Genomic DNA, 17887 nt, shown 5'->3' with positions numbered 1-17887 from the left:
CACACACACACACACACACACACACAAATCCTGAACTGTACTGTCTGCTGAACATAAAGGGATGTCCAACATCAGTCTATAGAGTCATTGTCAAGTAAGCACGTGGTGGCAGATTCCTTGAAGCTCTGACTGGGATGAGCAAACCCTATGTTTTCAGAACCACGACTTCAGTTAAGGCTCTGCGCAACACCAGCCTTCCAACTCTCTTAGCTCTGGGACAGTCAAGACTAATTTCTTATTATAATGTGTTCCAGAGCCTATTTCCAAATACATCCCAGGGGATGTGGGGTATAAAAGTCAACCAATAAAATCCCCAACTAGTCTCCAAAAACTTGAGGCAGGGAACAGTTTGGACCCTTTTCTGACTCAGACTCAGCCCTCTGTGACTAGAGCTAACCCTCCTGCCCTCCACCGAGGTGACACCTGGCTTCTCTAACAGCAGATCTTGACTGTTCTCCGCCTTCATCCTTACTGCTCTCTCTGGAGGCTCGTGGAAAATGATGAATAAATCCATTGTATCTCTTGGACGGCACTGTAAAGCAAACCCTGTTTTTAATGACTCCCAGTGTGTAAGGGGGGAGGGGTTTGAATTTCCTATATACAAACCACAGGTAAATTCAGTGCAGTGTCTGGATCTTCACAGTCCACACGGATACCCCGAGCCAGCACTGCTGGCACTTCCTCTGCTTTCCCATTTTCTTGATTTCCTGTGCATATTAACGTAGATTCAAATGTCTCTCTTGCCAGCTACTCTCATGGTGTTCCTGGGGCGGGGGTGGGGATGGGGGGAGCGGGAGGCAGGACAGGGTAGGGCAGGGGCTTGTTCTGGAAATTCTGATGCAGGTAGCCAATGGCAAGGAGTATATTTCCCTGTGCAGTAGAAAAGGTTTTCATGGCTCTGCCCTCTCCCAGCTGTATGGCTTTGTCCAGGTTCTCCGACTCCCTGAGTTGTGGGTTTCTCCCCTTTGAAAGGTCAGTAACATTATGGTCTCCAGGGGGATCCTGAATCCGGAGACACTTTAGACAGTACTCGGTACTATGTATAATAGATCGCCTTTCATGCTTGGGCAGTTGTGCAAGAAATAAGGTGACCAGTTCCTCAACTTTGTACCTGGTGTCTTGATAGAGAAATGAAAATACGTTATGTGTAAAAGGAGCCCCAGGACATGGTACTTCATGCAGGGCCATGCACGCTCCGTCTTGTGGTTTGCCTGCCGGGCAGAGCATCACTGGTCACTGGTTATCCGGACGCGAGCTGGTGCGGTCAGATTTATTTCCTCTGTGCACAGCCTCTTTTACTGGCTGCTTTTCTAGGTGATCTGACCAAACCCCCAGATTGCAGGGATCACCTTGAGTGCCTGTCCTCCCTGCAGCTGTCTCTGATATTATGTCTTGTTTTGTGACCCTGAATCCTAATTCCGTGGTCTTTGCCCTATCCCCTTGGGAGGAAGTGCTGGGGTCCCTGTTTCACTGGTGGTTACGGGGTCTTCAGGCTCGCGCTTCACACTGTCTACCCAGGCTGCTCAGGGCTGCTCTGACCGGCTTCTCACATAGAAGTCTCATATTGTCTACTTGCTTATTGTGACAGCTTTTTCTGTTTTTAGTCAATGAGTCGTGCTTGAGAATTGGGCTTGCCAGAACCTTACTTTAGAGCATTCAGGAATCCAAAATGCAAATCTACTTAAAGCTTAAGTTGCCTTAAGCATTAATAACAGCAGAGGTTGAGCGGGCGACAATTCATTGTTAATGTTCATTTTGATCATTTTTCAGATTGTATAAGAAGTTACAGAAAGACATGTAAAAATGAAACTTATTTTTTTAAACTTTTATTTCAAAAAGCCATTAAAAACATATGCAAGACACTATGAAATTCTAACGACATATTAAGACCCAAGTCCCTTGTATCACCAGTGTGGGATAGTTTGGTTCTTTTGAGACTGTTTCTGGCTATGTAGCCCAGGTTGGCGTCACGATCCTCCTGTTCAGCTTGGGGGTTGGGGTTGCAGGCCTGCACCACCCGTCCTGGGCCACTGTGGGATCCTGTGATTAGAGACTGCCCACAGGAGGGCAGATAAGCAGGATGCAGATTTCCCCAGATTACTAAAATCACAATGTAATAAGAATTAGGAAGTAGTCAAAGGGAGGCTCTGTAGCTGGATAACCTGTCTAAGCAGTCACAGCTGATGAAAATGTAAACATGGTTTTTGACGCCGGCCCAGCACGGTGCCACTAGTCACAACTATCCCACAATGGTGATTCTCACCCGGTGCTTCTTGGCTGTGTGCTCTCGGTGGAGTTTTTCCCATTCGTCGTCTTCTGTGTCCTGGTCAAAGGCTTCAGGGTACGCCGGCAGCTTGTCTTTGGGGCATTCTTCGTAGTAGCTCCGAACGTATTTCCCCACAGACCAGCCTTTGTACTCTTCGGGCGTCTTGCACTCCAGACCGCTGGAATGGACGTTATAGTGGTGCTTAAGCCAGTAGTACAGGTAGTGGATACTGTAGTCGCATCTCCAAGGGTTGTCTCTGAGCCACAGGAGTTTCAGAAAATACAGATCTTCCAGCACTCCATAGTCGAAGTTCTGTAGGCTGTTGTTTGATAAGTCAAGCTCTTCTAGATGTGTGAGCCCTAAAAAGGCAGCTAGAAGCAGAGAATGTTAGCCAGTGAGCAAAAGATCTGCACAACCGCACACGACATGCCGTACGTGCCTTACGTGTCTTACGTGCCGTAAGGGCAAACACGGATTTGCTAAGAGGCTCAGTCTTCCCTGCCACAGCTTTTTTTCCAGGACCCGTGCATCTAAGTGTTTTCTCCTCTCTTTGAACTGTCTGGAACTCCTGAAACCTGGACAGAACTTCTCAGGGAAGGAAGCGCTCTTTATCTCAAGGCCAGTGTGAGGCCAGGGAACTGACTTCTCTGGGGCCTTGCTTCTAGCTGCACACTACTTTATCATGGAGAACCTGTGCGCATTGTTTGCGTAGATGCCGAGCAAAAGCAGACGGTCAACCCAGCACCAGGTAAAGTTATGTGATTAAAACAATGTCTTTCTGACTTTGCGATCTGTGTGCTTGGGATTTGTATGGTGTAATGTTTACTCAGCAAGGAAAGTGCCTTCTTCCTCACTACTTCTGTGGAGAGGATTTCTGCCTTGGGAGGTTTTTCCTTAGCGTGTCTCTCTATTGAACACGTGAAGAAATGCAATAATATAAAATACCCCGTTATTCAAACAAAGCTTTTCCTGGATTGTGTTGATCGATGTGTGGTATTGTATTTGAAAACGTCACTTTTAAGTTAGTCTTTAAAACTTGTTTCTCTGGGGCATGGGGAAGGCTTGCAGGAGACATTGGCACCATGCCACTTCTGCCCAGTGCTCTGAATGCCCCAGTAAAAACGCGTTTTTCTGGTATACATTTTTTGTTCTTACTGAGAAGGTGCTGCAGAAAGGGGGGTGCTGTATAAATAAGGAAAGTGTATCAAATTTAAGGCCTTAGTGCAGGAGAACACAGGAACATACAACAGCTTCCTAGGTGATAGATGAGCTCTAAAAATGCCTAGAAACTAATCTTCCCCCGTTTAGTGCACTGGCAGTGAGAGCCTATTCTTGAACAGCACCAAGCCAAATAATTTCTAACAACGTTTTTAAAACATCTGGTTGAGTTTGGCAAGTGATGGGAACTATCAGAATTCATATGTATTTGATTAGCTGGATGCTGAGTATTTAGAAGAAAATAACACAGAACAAAATAACACAACTCACAAGAACAAAGAAATGAGCACATAAAGACCAAGCGTATGTTCCAGAACCGACAGGTCACTGCTGACATCAAAGACCTTGTTTCTGTCCTGAACATTTTCACAGTACTCCCTCAACATGCCTACCCTAGAATATAGAATCCTTATTCTGAATTAGAAATAAGCTTTGTGCCAATGCTGTTAACTGTTTTCATACCATCTTTTCAGCCCCAAACAGGCTACTTTCTAGTTTTGGACAAAGCAGGGGTTGAGGAGTGGGGACGAGGAAACAGATCAGTCTTGTGTGTTTTGAGGATCATCAGGTAAAATTCTAACATCAGGCTGTCACAAACTTCTTTCTCTTGGAACAAGTCAGGGCTCCAGATTCAAAGCATTTGCAGACAAATATTCCTACGTTCCATTTCAAAAGAGCTACATTTGGTATTAATGTGTACGTATCTAGGGTCCCTGGGAGAGTGGGTTTGTTTCTTGAAAGAAGTGATACCCTTGGTTAGGAGGCTTCTTTCCTTTTCCCACTCGGCCCTGCATTCGACTAGACTGTCCCCTCATCTACAGTCTGGTGTCCCCATGTCTTCTACACATGTGCTCACAGGAAGCCAAGATTCTCGAGGAAGCCATCGGGCAGTGCTTCCTCCCAAGGGTCCTGAAACGCAGCCGGTCTTTTATTTTAAAGCTAATGTCGTTCATTTTGTCTTATTCAAGTTCTAAGGTCCATTTTCTTTTGTTCTAAAGGACTTGCCAACCAAAGTTCTTGGCACTGGGTTCAGTAATACATAAGTGTTAATGAAAATGCGTCCCTTGTGTTGAGTAAACATACTGAGGATGGGAGGGAGGAAGGAGTGGTCTTCATTGCCATGGTTCTGTTGTGATTGCACCACTATTTGGGCACAGCTGCTCACTGCCTTCACACACCCAAGCGAGGCTGTCTAATAACTGGGGTTTCAGTTAACGAAAGCTCTAAGAGTCATCTGCGTTCATTGTGTTCATGCCTGCGTTTGTGTCTGTGTGTTGCTGGGAATGGAACCTGGGGTCTTGAACTTGTTCAGCAAGTGTTCCACCACTAAGCCACACCCCGGCATCCTACTATTGGCAAATGTCTACTAGTGCTTTGAACACAGTGTTGGAAAGGAATTAGACTCTTGCTCAGGAACCCTTGGCACAGTGGACTTGTTCTATGGGCCTACGGTTCTCATAGGGCACAAGATGGTCTCCACCCCCGAGTTCTTCAACCTGTGGCCTGACTTCGTAGGGACGGGACACGGGTGACTGATAGGAGCGTGAATGTGAGGAATGTAAGAAGGAATGTCTTTATTTGCTGTGAAGAGAAAATTGCTCTTAATCTTGCAATTCAGAGTGCACTATGTGTGCAGTCTAAGGTAAGTGTAGCAAATTGTTGTTCCTTTAAAATTTTAAATTATATTTTTGTGATATTTAAACAATATATTAATTTTGAAATATGCCTTTGTGGCCCCAGGATGTCTTCAGTTTTCACTTTGATCGTGTTAGATTGGGTGTCCTGCTAGTGCCTGTGTTATTACTAAGAGAAGCAGAGGGGCTGAGCCCATGGCTCGCTGAGCGTGAGGACCTGAGCTGGGTGATTACCCTGTTAAAGACTGGGCAGGGTAATGTGGGCCTAGAATTCCAGTGTTGGGGAGGTGGGGACAAAAGGATCCCTGGGGCTTCCAGGCCAGACACTGTAGTTGATTGGTGAGCTCAATTCAGCGACTAAAACAGACACTGTCGAACTCTGTACACACCTGCATACCTATGCATGAACAAGTACACACATGTATACCCACACATGAACAAGTACACAATGCATACCCACGTACGAGCAAGTATACACATGCATACCCACGCATGAACAAGTATACACATGCATACCCATGCATGAACAAGTACACACATGCATAGCCATGCATGAACAAGTACACACATGCATACCTATGCATGAACAAGTATACACATGCATACCCACGCATGAGCAAGTACACACATGCATACCCATGCATGAACAAGTACACACATGCATACCCACACATGAACAAGTATACACAGGCATACCCACGCATGAGCAAGTACACACATGCATACCCATGCATGAACAAGTACACACATGCATACCCACGCATGAACAAGTATACACATGCATACCCACGCATGAGCAAGTACACACATGCATACCCATGCATGAACAAGTACACACATGCATAGCCACGCATGAACAAGTATATACATGCATACCCACGCATGAGCAAGTACACACATGCATACCCATGCATGAACAAGTACACACATGCATAGCCACGCATGAACAAGTACGCACATGCATACCCACGCATGAATAAGTACACACATGAATACTCACACAAGAACAGGTATATACATGCATACCCACACATGAACAAGTACACATGCATACCCACACATGAACAACAGACAAAAAAGTAATTGGTCCAGTTCATTTTTACATAGAAGAAACAATTGTATCAAAATGTTTCTTGCATTTTGCTGCATTATTATAATAAATATTGTTTTTATACATTATCATCTTATAGCTGGGCTTTTCAGATGGTGAGCACACTGCAAAGGCACAGGTGTGTTAAATCCAGCCAGTAACTCAGCAATTATAGGAGCACCTGAGGAGCCAGATGTGATAGTGTGCACCTGTAATAGGAGTGCCTGAGGAGCCAGGTGTGATAGTGTGCACCTGTGTAGGAGCACCTGAGGAGCCAGGTGTGATAGTGTGCACCTGCATAGGAGCACCTGAGGAGCCAGGTGTGATAGTGTGCACCTGTGTAGGAAGTGTGCACCTGTAATAGGAACACCTGAGGAGCCAGGTTTGATAGTGTGCAGCACCTGTAGTAGGAGCACCTGAGGAGCCAGGGCAGGAGAACAAGAAGTTAAGGTCAGTCTGGGCTGCACTGTGAGACTCCTTCCACCCCCACTGTGTGTACATAGCTATTCTACAATGCTTTTGTTATCAGGATTGATTGAGTAAATATTGTTAGTACTACGTAGTCAGTGACATGCATCTGTCAGATTCTATGTTTGCAGATTCAACCAACCACAGATTAAAAATAGCTGAAAAATTCTATCTGTTCCGAATATGCCGTGTACTCACTAGACTTTGAGATTATTTCTTACACAATATAGCTTATATAGCACTTTTGCTATTCTAAGTATTGGCAATAAGAGTGATTAATTAAAGAATAAATGGGAGTGTACATGCCATTTTACAAAGGGGATTTTGATGTCTAAGAAGGGGTCTTAAAACAATGACCCCAGACACCCAGGGATGACTAAATGTAGTACACGCTTTGTAAAGCAATATTTTGGCACATACTTCTGAGTGCTGAACAAGTCCCATTTGAAGTATCATGGTTAATTAAAACTCATATTTCTGAACTCAGTTTTTTGTTTGTTTGTTTACCCTGACTGGTGTTTTACAGAAGGAAACTCACAGCGCAGCTGCCGGCCACTTGCAGGTGACCACGCAGTGGACTTACCGGGATCTATGAATTCAATGCCATTGCTGCTCAGGTTTAACTTCTTTAGCTCATGAACGTCTTCAAACTCCTTGGGTCGCAGCTGGCTGATTTTGTTGTATGACATGTCAAGTTTGACAATGTCTGGAGGGATGTTGCTCGGAACCTTCTTCAACTCTGGAAAGATGAAGAGTGTGTAGGTTACAGTTTTCTGACTCCTATTTCGTATTGAACTTGAGAAGCTGAACCCCAGAGGGAAGAGACAGCAGAAGGCGAGGGAGGGGTCCCAGAAACTCCCTGGCTGTGAAGGTGGAAAATGAAGAAGAGGAAGTCCCCCACAGGTCACAGCTGAGGCTGATGAGTCATTTGGGGAGCAAAGGGACTCCCTCTTGGTGGCCCAGAATGCCCATCAGGAAACACTCAAAAGGCTGGGCCGGGTAGTGCGTGTGGGAGGCGGGGGCAGGAAGATTGCGGCAGGTTTGAGGCCCGCGTAGGACACATAGTGAGTTTTAGGCCAGCAAAGAGCTACAGAGTAAGACCAAGTTGAAAGTGAAAAGAGAGTGTCCTGGCCAGCTTTTGTCACCTCGACACCAACTAGAGTCACCTGGGACCGGGGTGGGGGCTTAAATGGGTAATTGCTTCCACAAGGCTGGTCAGTCTGCATGTCTGTGGAACATTTTCTCGATTAATGATTGATGTGGAAGCGGCCCAGCAAACTGTGGGTGGTGCCTCTCCTGGACAGGCAGTCCTGGGTGGCTGAAAAAGCCAACTGAGCAAGCCAGGGAAAGCAAGCCAATGAGCAACATTCCTTCATGGTCTCTGCTTCAGCAGCTCCTTGCAGGTTGGCTTCCCTTAATAGTGGACTGCCATCTGGAGGTATAAGCCACATGAGCGCTCTCCTGGCTTTCGGTGGGGCTCGGGGAGCCGCCAGTGAGGCTGCGGTGTCCTCGTTCTTTCTCTCCTAAGGAGCCGTCACTGTCTCCACTGGCAGCTGCTGCCTTCCTGTTAGAGCTTCGCGCTACCCATCTCAGCGGTCCTCTGCCAGCAAGTGATCTCAGCTCCACTCTCGTAAACACTACACTCTTGACCTTCCTGACCTTTCCAGCCATGGCCACAGCCCCTATCACTCAGGGGAGACATCCCCAGGCTCCCAGGGGATGCTGAAGACTGTGTCACCAAACTCCATGCACACATGCTTGTGGCCACGTTTACTGTGTGAAGTGGGCACAATGAGGATCAGCCACACTATCACACAGGAAAATGGAGCAATGACAAGTTTGCGTTAATAAATTGCTAAAGCCTTACAAGTGGTTTATTTCTAGAATTTTCTACTTAATATTTTCAGTTCCTGGCTGAGCATATGTAAACTGAAATCTAAAAAAGAAAAACTAACACAAAGAAAGGAGTACTTCTGCTTTCCCCAATGTTTTCATGGCTGCCGAGGACTGAACTCAGGACCTCATGCTTCTGTGCCAAGCGCTTTCTGACTGAGCTATGTTTCCGTCATATTGGACGCTCATTCTAGATTCCACAGTGCACCCCACTGAGTCTGACTTCCTGGAATTCTTTCCCCCTTTTGTTGGACTCTCACTATCCGTGTTCCTGATCTGGGTACTATCAATAAAATTAAATGAGAAGATGTGGAAATGGGTGAACAAAGAAGTTAGATCATTTGCCCATAGTTACAGGGTCACAATTTCAACCTATGTCACTATTGCCCCATTGTCTATCGGTGCTAACCTCTTATGTATATTGTCCACCTGCCTAGAATCCCCACCTGTAACACACATGTGGGGGAGGAAGAGCTAACAGTGTCCTCTAGGGCCATGCTGGGTCCTTGTCACCAGAGCCAGGACTTCCTCAGTTCTAGGAAGCCCATTGACCAGAGCTTGCCTCTGGATCAGATGTGAGGATACATGACAGAAGGACCCGTAAGACAAGCTGAAGCGGGTTAGCCACAGATCAGTGGGGAGAAAAGATGGCCATAAAAATACCTTGAAGCCCAGCGTAAGCAATGGGTTTGTGAGTATTAGAAAAAGAATATGAATTATAGGATCAACTTTGGAATTGTCAGCAAACTCATGAATAAAAATAGCATCCCCAAGCAGCAGGAAATGCAAGTTTTCCTACCATGACCTAGAAAAAAAAACAGGAAAATCTTATTGGCAGTGGTAATGAAGAAAAGCAACTCCTTCTTTTGCCTTGAACAGGAATGAGATTTACAAATTTGATGCAAAATGTGTGCTTTTGCTAGAGAACAGACAAGTACACACTTCCTCATGCGAAAGCAAACGTCACCAATGTCCTCATTTCTAGACCGGGTACCACATGGCACCCATGCTTCATATTTGCCACTGATGAAAGTCTGGAGTTGGGGGAGGAGGTTTAAGATGGGGTCTGGCTTTGGACTCGCAATGTGTTTTGAACCGGGAAGGCTTTGAACAACTGACTCTCCTGTTCTCCTCTGAGTGCGGCTAGGGCCGCGTCCTTGGTAAAAACCCCTCACTAGATCTTGTATTTACAGTCAGCTCTTACGAGCTTTTTCAGCTGAGTCTTACCATAAAGAGGAAATTGAGAAATCTCCTCCACATCATTTTTCCCATGTCGTAGGCTTTTGGTTGTCAGCAACCTCAGAACTAAATTGAAGACTTGGTAGTCGTTAAAGAGATATACCTGAGCTTGTTTGTTAGGAATTAGGTTTCTTAATTATTATGGAAATCAGGGGACAATATTGTGGCCCCAACCTCAGAAGCACCTGGAGGCAATTTACCTATATAACCTTCCCAGCCCTCAAAGTAAAATTGGCAAATTATTTTGGTAAATGCAGAGCTAAAAGTAGTTTTAGGGCTCGCAGTTGGTGTTCTTGGCAAATCCAGTCACGCCCAAATGGCACAATGTGCCTTCCAACTAATCCCACACACATTCCCTTTGGAGGGCTGAGTTTTGTTGGCAGAGTGCCTGTCACTCAGTGAATAAAGCTATTATTTATTTATTTATTTATTATTTATTTTTGCTGTCAGATGTTTAAGGCAAAATTAGGGATCTTTGAGGTCTATGTGGTTGAACTGGCTCGAGTTAGTACCCTGCATGGATTATCTGCATTACTGCTGCGCTGTTGGGAAGGCTGAATTTCCTCACAGGAAGGAGCTACACCCAGGCTCCCTGCTTTCATTCACCATGTGGTGAGGAGGCTTTAATATTGGGAGGTATAAGTAAATTCTTGGTCTAGCGAATGCGTTCCGTCTTGAAGGAAGAGATGGCATTGCATGGTGGTTATGGCTTGAACGGTGAATTCCTACTGCCCACGTGACCTTCTGAGGATAGCTTCTCCGTACCCAGCTTTGTCGTTTACGGTGTGACATTGATCCACACTGCTTTAGGGCCGTGAGGACTAAGTGGCCATGTCTTTAACCACAGGCAGTGAGAGAGTGGCTCTCGTTCACTAATGACATTGCTAGCTACCCGCTCGATGGCATGCTTTAAGTCTCTTGAGAGTCTGTATTTTGTGTAAATGTATAGTACAGACATCAAGGGCACGGATGCACTCCAGCAGGGGCCTAGAAATGAACATTACTGAGCATTTGTTACTTTAGTATTTGAGATTTGTTATCCATTTATCAAGCAAGACAAAGAAATTAGATGAAATTAAGGCAGTCATATTAGAATTCTAGCCATGATTTCCAACTGCTGTGTTAAACTGCTGTGTTATTTCTGTTGTTAAAGTTGCTTAGGTTACTGCTTTCAAAAGCAAAGAAAGGCAGCTCAGATATTCACCCATTGCCCAATGCTGAGCCTTAAAGAAAGAGTTTAATAGATTTATCCTATAGGAATGTGACTTAAAATAGGCATGAACTTATAAGACAAAAATGAAAAATAAACGATGAATGGAATTGATAGGTTTATGTAAGTCACAGTGAAAGGCTTTTGTACTTAATTAAAAAGATGTAACTAGTCTTTATTTTATAGTCTAGGATTAGAGGCCCTGCCCGGTGTGGGGGGTGGAGAGAAGGTACAGATACAAGGTAAAGCAGGGTAGGAGGAATTGCTATGCTGTGCTAGACCGTAGCATAAGTACATCTCAAGTAGCTAGTGGAGAGAATATTAATGTTTGCAGCACAAGCGATACATGTCTACAGTAATGGATGGTAACATTCTGATTGGATGCTAACCATCATATTCGTGAATTAAAATATCACACTGTCTCTCACAGACACATAGAATTATTACTGCATAAAAATTAAACACTTCAAAATGAAAATATGGGCTCTGAATTTTACATAGTCACTAACTGTTAGATGGGCGTGGGTTGTCCTTTAATGTTCTGACTCAGTGTTATATGAGCTAAATTTATGTGTAACGAAACTTTATATCGGTTCACTGCAGTTTTGGAGCAAAGAAGATTAATTTTGGGGGTATTTTTGGAAGATTATATTTAGGCAACAATAAGTTGGAAAAGGAAAGCAATAAAATATGTTTTATAGCTGATGCTTGCCAAGAGAAAAAGAGAGATGTTTCATGGGAAAAAAAGACTAAATAAGAACTTTGTTCATTGGTGGGGGGTGGTATCATACAGCAGAGATTAAGGACTGTAAATGACTTACTTCTGTTCACTCTGGATAGCCTGGGAAGAAGTAAGATGCCTGGTTTTGTCAGGGTTCATGAAACCCTTGGGACTAAGTGGCTGGAGTATAGAAGCATCTATAGCCACTCTGCAGGCCTCTACCTCAGTGCTTCCGCCGCCCCATACCCCCCCACCTGTGCTGCGCTTTGCTCTGGAGGTTGTCTCCCCTAAATGTATCTATTTTACTTAATTGGTGTAAGCCAGACAAGTGTAGAGGACTTCTGTACTTGTAACCAAGGAGATACATTAGATTCAAGAGGAAAGGGATTCCTCGTTGCCATAGCATTCCCTGAAGAGAACAATCAGTTCTCATGGCTGGTCTTGTTGTTTTCTTTATGTAAATATTTATTTACTTATTTTTTACTGTGTGTGTATGACACATGTGGGTGGGTACCCATGGATGCCAGAGGCATTGAACTCCCCTGGAATCAGGGTTATGGGTACTTGTGAGCACCTGGCATAGGTGCTGGGAATATGGATTGATTTTGAGACAGGGTCTTCTCATGAAATCCAGGCTGGTCTCCAGCCTCACAGGTTACTGAGAATGACCTTGAATTTGTTTTCCTTTGCTTTCGCTTTGTTTGGTGAATTTTTTAGGGGTGTGTGTTTTAAAGCAGCGTCTCACAGAGCCCGAGCTGTCCTCGAACTCGCTGGGTAGTCAAGGAGGATTTTGAACTTTGTACCACCCTCTTGTCTTTACTTCTCAAGGGCCGGGATTACAGGCGTGTGCCACCCCGCCCAGTTAGTGGCTCTGGGGGTCGAACCCAGGGTTTGGCACGTGCTAGCCAGGCGCCTTACCACCTTCGCTCCCTGGTTACCAGCTGCCTTGAACAGGACTCCACAGAGTTGATTGTTGTTGGACAGTGCTGCTTGACCTCTCCGGGCACCATGGGATGTAGGGAGGGGGCGGGACTAGATACCCTTTCTGACAGCCCGCAGAAACCAAAGAGGGAGAGGCCCACGCACGCACGCACGCACGCACACGCACCTTTCCGCCTGCAGTCCAGGGTTTGTATGGGAAACACGTAATGGTGGCACAGGGTGGAGTCGGCCTCGGGCCTGGTGACAGGGGGTCTCCCTGCTACTTGGGGCTTGGGGTCCGGCTGCTCACTTTCCTGTTCGTTGCACAATTCATCAGGCTTCAGCTGCAGCAGCTTTTTATTCTTCAGTGCTGGTGGGCTTTCGCACTTGGCGTAGTTGCCCAGATTCCGGTTCCGTGGGACCTGCAGCATCGCAACAAGCGTGTCTAGCTCGCAGGTGCACTGCCAGGGGTTGTCATAGAGACGCAGGTAGCTCAGGAGCGGGGTGTAGATAAACACCTCCTCTGTCAGCACCTTGAGCTGGTTATGCTGCAGCAAGAGGGTGGTGAGCTTATTCAAGCCAAAGAATGCGTCACTCTCAATTTTGGAGATCTCGTTCTGTTGCAAGTCCAGGCTCTTCAGCCTCTTAAACTTAGAGAATGCGTTGTTTTTCAACACACGGATTTTGTTTCTCGCTAACAGCATGTGCAGCAAGTCTTGAGGCCAGTCGGGTAACACGTAAACTAACTTTCTTTCTTGGCAGTCTAGGTATTTCTCATGGAGATAAGTGTATACATCACAGGGAAGGCCTGGTGCGTAGCGCTTGACTGGGCTGCCTCTCCTGCCGCCACCTGCCCGGCTGTCGCTGCGGCCCGGATTGACCTGGCTTCTCAAAGTGCCAGGGCCGGTCCTGCGGGGCTCCGCAGCTCTGCAGAAGCAGAGAAGAATCACGATGGCCACTGTGCGCGTGCGCATTCTGACGGCTAGCCGGCCCCAGGCACCAGGCAGGTGGAAGGAGAGAGTCTTCCTTTGAAATCCAAGTTTAGGTAGCTTCTACAAGCTCAGGTCAGGAAGAGTCAGTTTCTGCTGGGCTGTGCAGCGTTCCTAGGTGGGACAGAAAGGAGGAAAAGGAAAGACGGAAGGAAGGAAGGAAGGAAGGAAGGAAGGAAGGAAGGAAGGAAGGAAGGAAAACAAACAGTTAAGTGTCATCCTGAGCAATGTATGACAGAAACAGAATCTTTATTTCATTTTTTCTGAGCCTTCTAGTTTAGTGGACGAACAGTGTTGTAGAACCTGCTTCTCCCTTCGCTTGCCTAGCTTGGTAGGTAAACGTATGCTGGGCCCTAGGTCTGAATCAAGGCTCTCATATCCGACCTCATCTTCAAAGTCTTTAAAATGGGGCTTATGATGAAAGGGTCTCAGTGCCTGGACAGTGGGAAGCTCTGGACTGTGTGGACTCAGCCTGGCAACACGCGAACCTGTGTTCCTCATCGCGTGGGTCGAAGAAATTAAAGGAACCCTCTTCTCGGTCCTGAGATGCACAGCCACGTAGGTGGGACCTTCCTGGGCTTATGTTTTCATTTCTTTTACTCTCTCCTGGTCAACACTGTCAGGTCCCAAGGAAGCTCTGGACTAATGACCAACTGAGTTGCCTGCTAGCTTGTCAAGGTGGCTGGGGCCGCTGCTGTCAGGCTGTCTCTGTTATCACAGCGCCTGTTATGAAGTCCTGGCTCTTCTCAGCCCTTCTCTCCCCGGCGCCCACCCTAAAGCTTTCCAGTCCCTGAGCATCGCTCCTCTTCCCCTAGCTCCTCTTTCACGTATAACCTCAGCTGTTAGGGTCCCTCTCTCGCCCCTCTCTCAACTCTGCCCCACTCCCGTCCTCTCATGACTGTCTCTCCTGCCAGCTGTGCTCTCTCTCATATCAACGGTAACTTTTCTCCCCAGCCATACCTAGGAGCAGTCGTGTGCTCATGATCATTCAACCCCACCCATGTTGAGTTTGGACCAAGAAATGTTCAGAGTCAATGGCACCATTATAGACCTGTACAGGTCTGGTCTCAAACGTCGCCATCTGGGAAGGTGCTGTGAAGGCCTCTGTGCTACTCCCATTCCAAGTATTTCCTTCTGTCTTTCCTGATTCATTTTTCTTCTCTGTGTTCATCAGCCTCTGTTTAAGCAAACATTCTGTTTTGTATACTGCTCTGTTCAATTTCCTTAACTAGAAATCAAATTCCCCAAGGGCCATTTTGTCCACTTTACTGCAACTGTGTTTCCATGACAATTTTTTTTTTTTTAAAAATAGCGTAGCTATTCTATCCTAAAGATTTACCACACAGAAACTGATGTTATTCCTGGGACTCTACTGGTGATTCCTAAGATCTACACCTTTCTTTCCTTTTGAGACAGGGTCACTATGTAGCCCAGAATGAGCCTGAACCTCTGATGCTCCTCTCCTCTCCAGGGTGCTGGGGCTTGTGGCCATGTGCCACCCTGCCTCCTGAAGGTGATGTATTGAATGTGCCAGGCTAGCTCTTCTCCAGCTGAGCTATGTCCTAGCCTAGACCTGCAAGCCTCAAGAACTGTTCGACCTTTTGTAAAGATATTCTGGGAATGTTTCTTGTTTGTATCTGTCACTCAGGACAGAGGCTACTATTACCAAAGGCAGAAATATCTAGAGTTGATTTATAGTGAGTAATGTGTCTGTTATTAGTGGCAGGCATGGTTATGAGACCAGTTGTGTGTCATCTGTATGTCAATCATTCTGGTTTGAACGCCAGGGCCGTCCTTACCTGAAGTTTCCCCATTTCATGGGACCCTGCCCACCTAGAATGTCTTCCCACTGCTTTGGGTCAAGCAGTACTCATGAGCATCATTCATGTGTCTCCCCTAAGCGCTGTTTAGCTGTCCAAGTAACTGTTTCAGCTTCCCCCAGCCATGGGATGTCTGTATTACAAGGGCTATCAAAGCACATGACTTTTCTCAACCTCCACTTTTCTGTAATTTAGTGTAATTTCTATGTAGATATAACTTTAAAAGTCACAATAAATAGTTTATTTCAATCATTACGTATTATGGGGAGGAAGTGTGCGAGTATCTACAACATGCTTTGAAATGCATCAAAAAAATAATGCAGAATGCAGGACTAGTTGAGAGATGGGTGAGTGAGCATACAATAAAACCAGTATAAAATGCAGATTATAATCCGGGTGGCAGAGATGCAGGAGCTCATGGTGTAGTCCTGTCAGTTTCTGTATACATGTGAAATAGATATAATAAAATATCTTTAAATTGAAGCTAAAAGATGGGTCTGGGAGATGGCTTAGTCAGTATGTCAGTGGGTACACATATCCGTGTACCACACAGAAGCACACATTCACATGCATGGGTACATGCATACGTGTACCACGCAGAAGCACACATTCACACGTATGGATACATACATCCGTGTACCACACAGAAGCACACATTCACATGCATGGGTACATACATCTGTATAACACACAGAAGCACACATTCACAGAAATTAAAAAACCATGCACCAAAATGTCAAAAAATCAAAACCCAAACTAACAAAACAATCAAATTTATTTTCCTCAAGTACTTTCAAGCTAAAAGCCCCAAGTATATAGTATTTTTTTTTAAAATCAATAGTGGGTTTTTTCTGTCTTCTTCCTGTACCCCACAGATAAGCAGATAATAAGCACGCATAAGCCATTGGCCCGAGCAGAGAAGCCCACACCCTGAGACATTTCTTGCTGAGATTTCTATTTACTTTCTAAGGAAAATGCTGCATTGAATGTAGGGTGAAAGACCAAATGCTTGCAGTGTGTTGTTTAGTGATGTCTGCTTGTTTGATTTAGGCCACTGTAAAAACCTGCAAGAGCTGAACGTCTCAGACTGCAAGTCTCTCACAGTGAGTAAGACAGTTTTTCTACTCTTGTTTATGTAGGTCCAAACTTCTCACATGGGAGAGCCAGTGGGCAGAGCACATACTTTGTGTGCATTTGGGGGTGAGTGTGGAAAAACTATATTAAACATTGGCGAAAACATTTACCTCCTCTGCACAATGCTGTCATTAATCTTGTGGATATGCTCTCAACATTAGAGCATTTGGCAAATGGAGACTCTTTTGTGGTTACATAAACATGAGCTGTGTTTATATTTCATGCACATGTATATGAGACAGAAAATGCTGGGTCCCAGCAAGGTTTATAGGCTTATTCTGGTGGCTTTATGGCTATTAGTAACCATACCAAAGAAGACAGAAATGAGCACATAACCCAGATTCCTCCTTCCTGGCCCTGACCTCTTGTCTTTCTCTCTACCCCAAATCTGTTTTCCGTACTGTGAGCACACAATACCCTTTCTACGGGCAGGTCTGACCAACCCACTACATCTTCCATCGTCCATACACTCCTGGGGGAAAAAGATCAAACCATGTTAGCATTAGTGCGCTTTGGAGACTGTAGCTGCAGCCTCCCTTTGCAGGCTCACCCTGTTCCTCTGCTGTGTGCACAGCAAGTTCCAGTGGCCATGTACCAGGCTTCCCATAGCACTCTCCTCATGTTTCCCATGCACTATTGTCTCTTTTTGCTCTTCTGAGACAGGGTCTCACCATGTAGGCCAGACTGTCCTCGAGCTCAGAGAGATCCACCAGCCTTTGCCTCTTAGGCGCTGGGGTTAAAGGCGTGCGCCACCCCACCTGGTTTTGTTTCTTGCCTTGCCCTTGCCCTCACCCTCAAGCGGGGTTTGTGGTTCGGTTAGGCTTAGCATCTCTGTCATTTCCTCTAAGCCTTGACGGGCCTACTGGTCTAGTGGGAAAAGGGTGTAATTTTGGCTACTCAGGAAGCCGGATGGAATGTTTGCAAGTTCAAAGACTGCCTGAGCTGTGTGAGTGCTTCAGGGTCAGTCTGGGTAGCTTTTGAGAGTCTGTTTCAAAGCCAGCAGCAGGCTGGGGGTAAAGGCTGGTGATGTCCATCAGGGGCAGAGAAGACCTGGGGGCAAGACTTAGCTTAAAAAACACAAGGTTTCACCAACATTTAATATCTAATGCCACTATAGGGTAATGCATAGTGGGCCATGCACATAGAACCTGACATCCTGTCCTGTGTTGTTAGGTCTGTGTGCCATAATTGACTCTATAATGATGAAGGGTTGTGTCTTACTGACCCCAAGGAGCAGGCTAAAAGTTTAAAGAAGGAAGAGAGGGAATGGGTTCAAATGTGAAT

At 45.7% G+C, this 17887-nt stretch overlaps 2 protein-coding genes across 2 annotated transcripts in view; one reads left to right on the top strand and one right to left on the bottom strand.

The window, feature by feature from the left end:
- Positions 1–17887, top strand: part of Fbxl13 (F-box and leucine rich repeat protein 13) — a 145018-nt gene that overhangs the window by 54907 nt on the left and 72224 nt on the right. Inside the window, exon 10 of the mRNA XM_038315584.2 lies at positions 16520–16572. Coding sequence (XP_038171512.2) covers positions 16520–16572 — 53 coding nt within the window. The remainder of the gene's footprint in view (positions 1–16519; positions 16573–17887) is intronic.
- Positions 1946–17887, bottom strand: part of Lrrc17 (leucine rich repeat containing 17) — a 30298-nt gene continuing 14356 nt past the window's right edge. The window contains exons 2-4 of the mRNA XM_038315495.1: positions 12848–13763; positions 7260–7415; positions 1946–2637 (exon numbers count right to left, since the gene is read on the bottom strand). Of these exons, the coding sequence (XP_038171423.1) occupies positions 2240–2637; positions 7260–7415; positions 12848–13634 (1341 nt within the window). The 5' untranslated portion in view covers positions 13635–13763 and the 3' untranslated portion in view covers positions 1946–2239. The remainder of the gene's footprint in view (positions 2638–7259; positions 7416–12847; positions 13764–17887) is intronic.

This window comes from Arvicola amphibius, chromosome 18 (assembly GCF_903992535.2).
Source record: "Arvicola amphibius chromosome 18, mArvAmp1.2, whole genome shotgun sequence".
Lineage (NCBI taxonomy): Eukaryota > Metazoa > Chordata > Mammalia > Rodentia > Cricetidae > Arvicola > Arvicola amphibius.
This window is presented reverse-complemented; position numbering and strand designations above follow the sequence as displayed.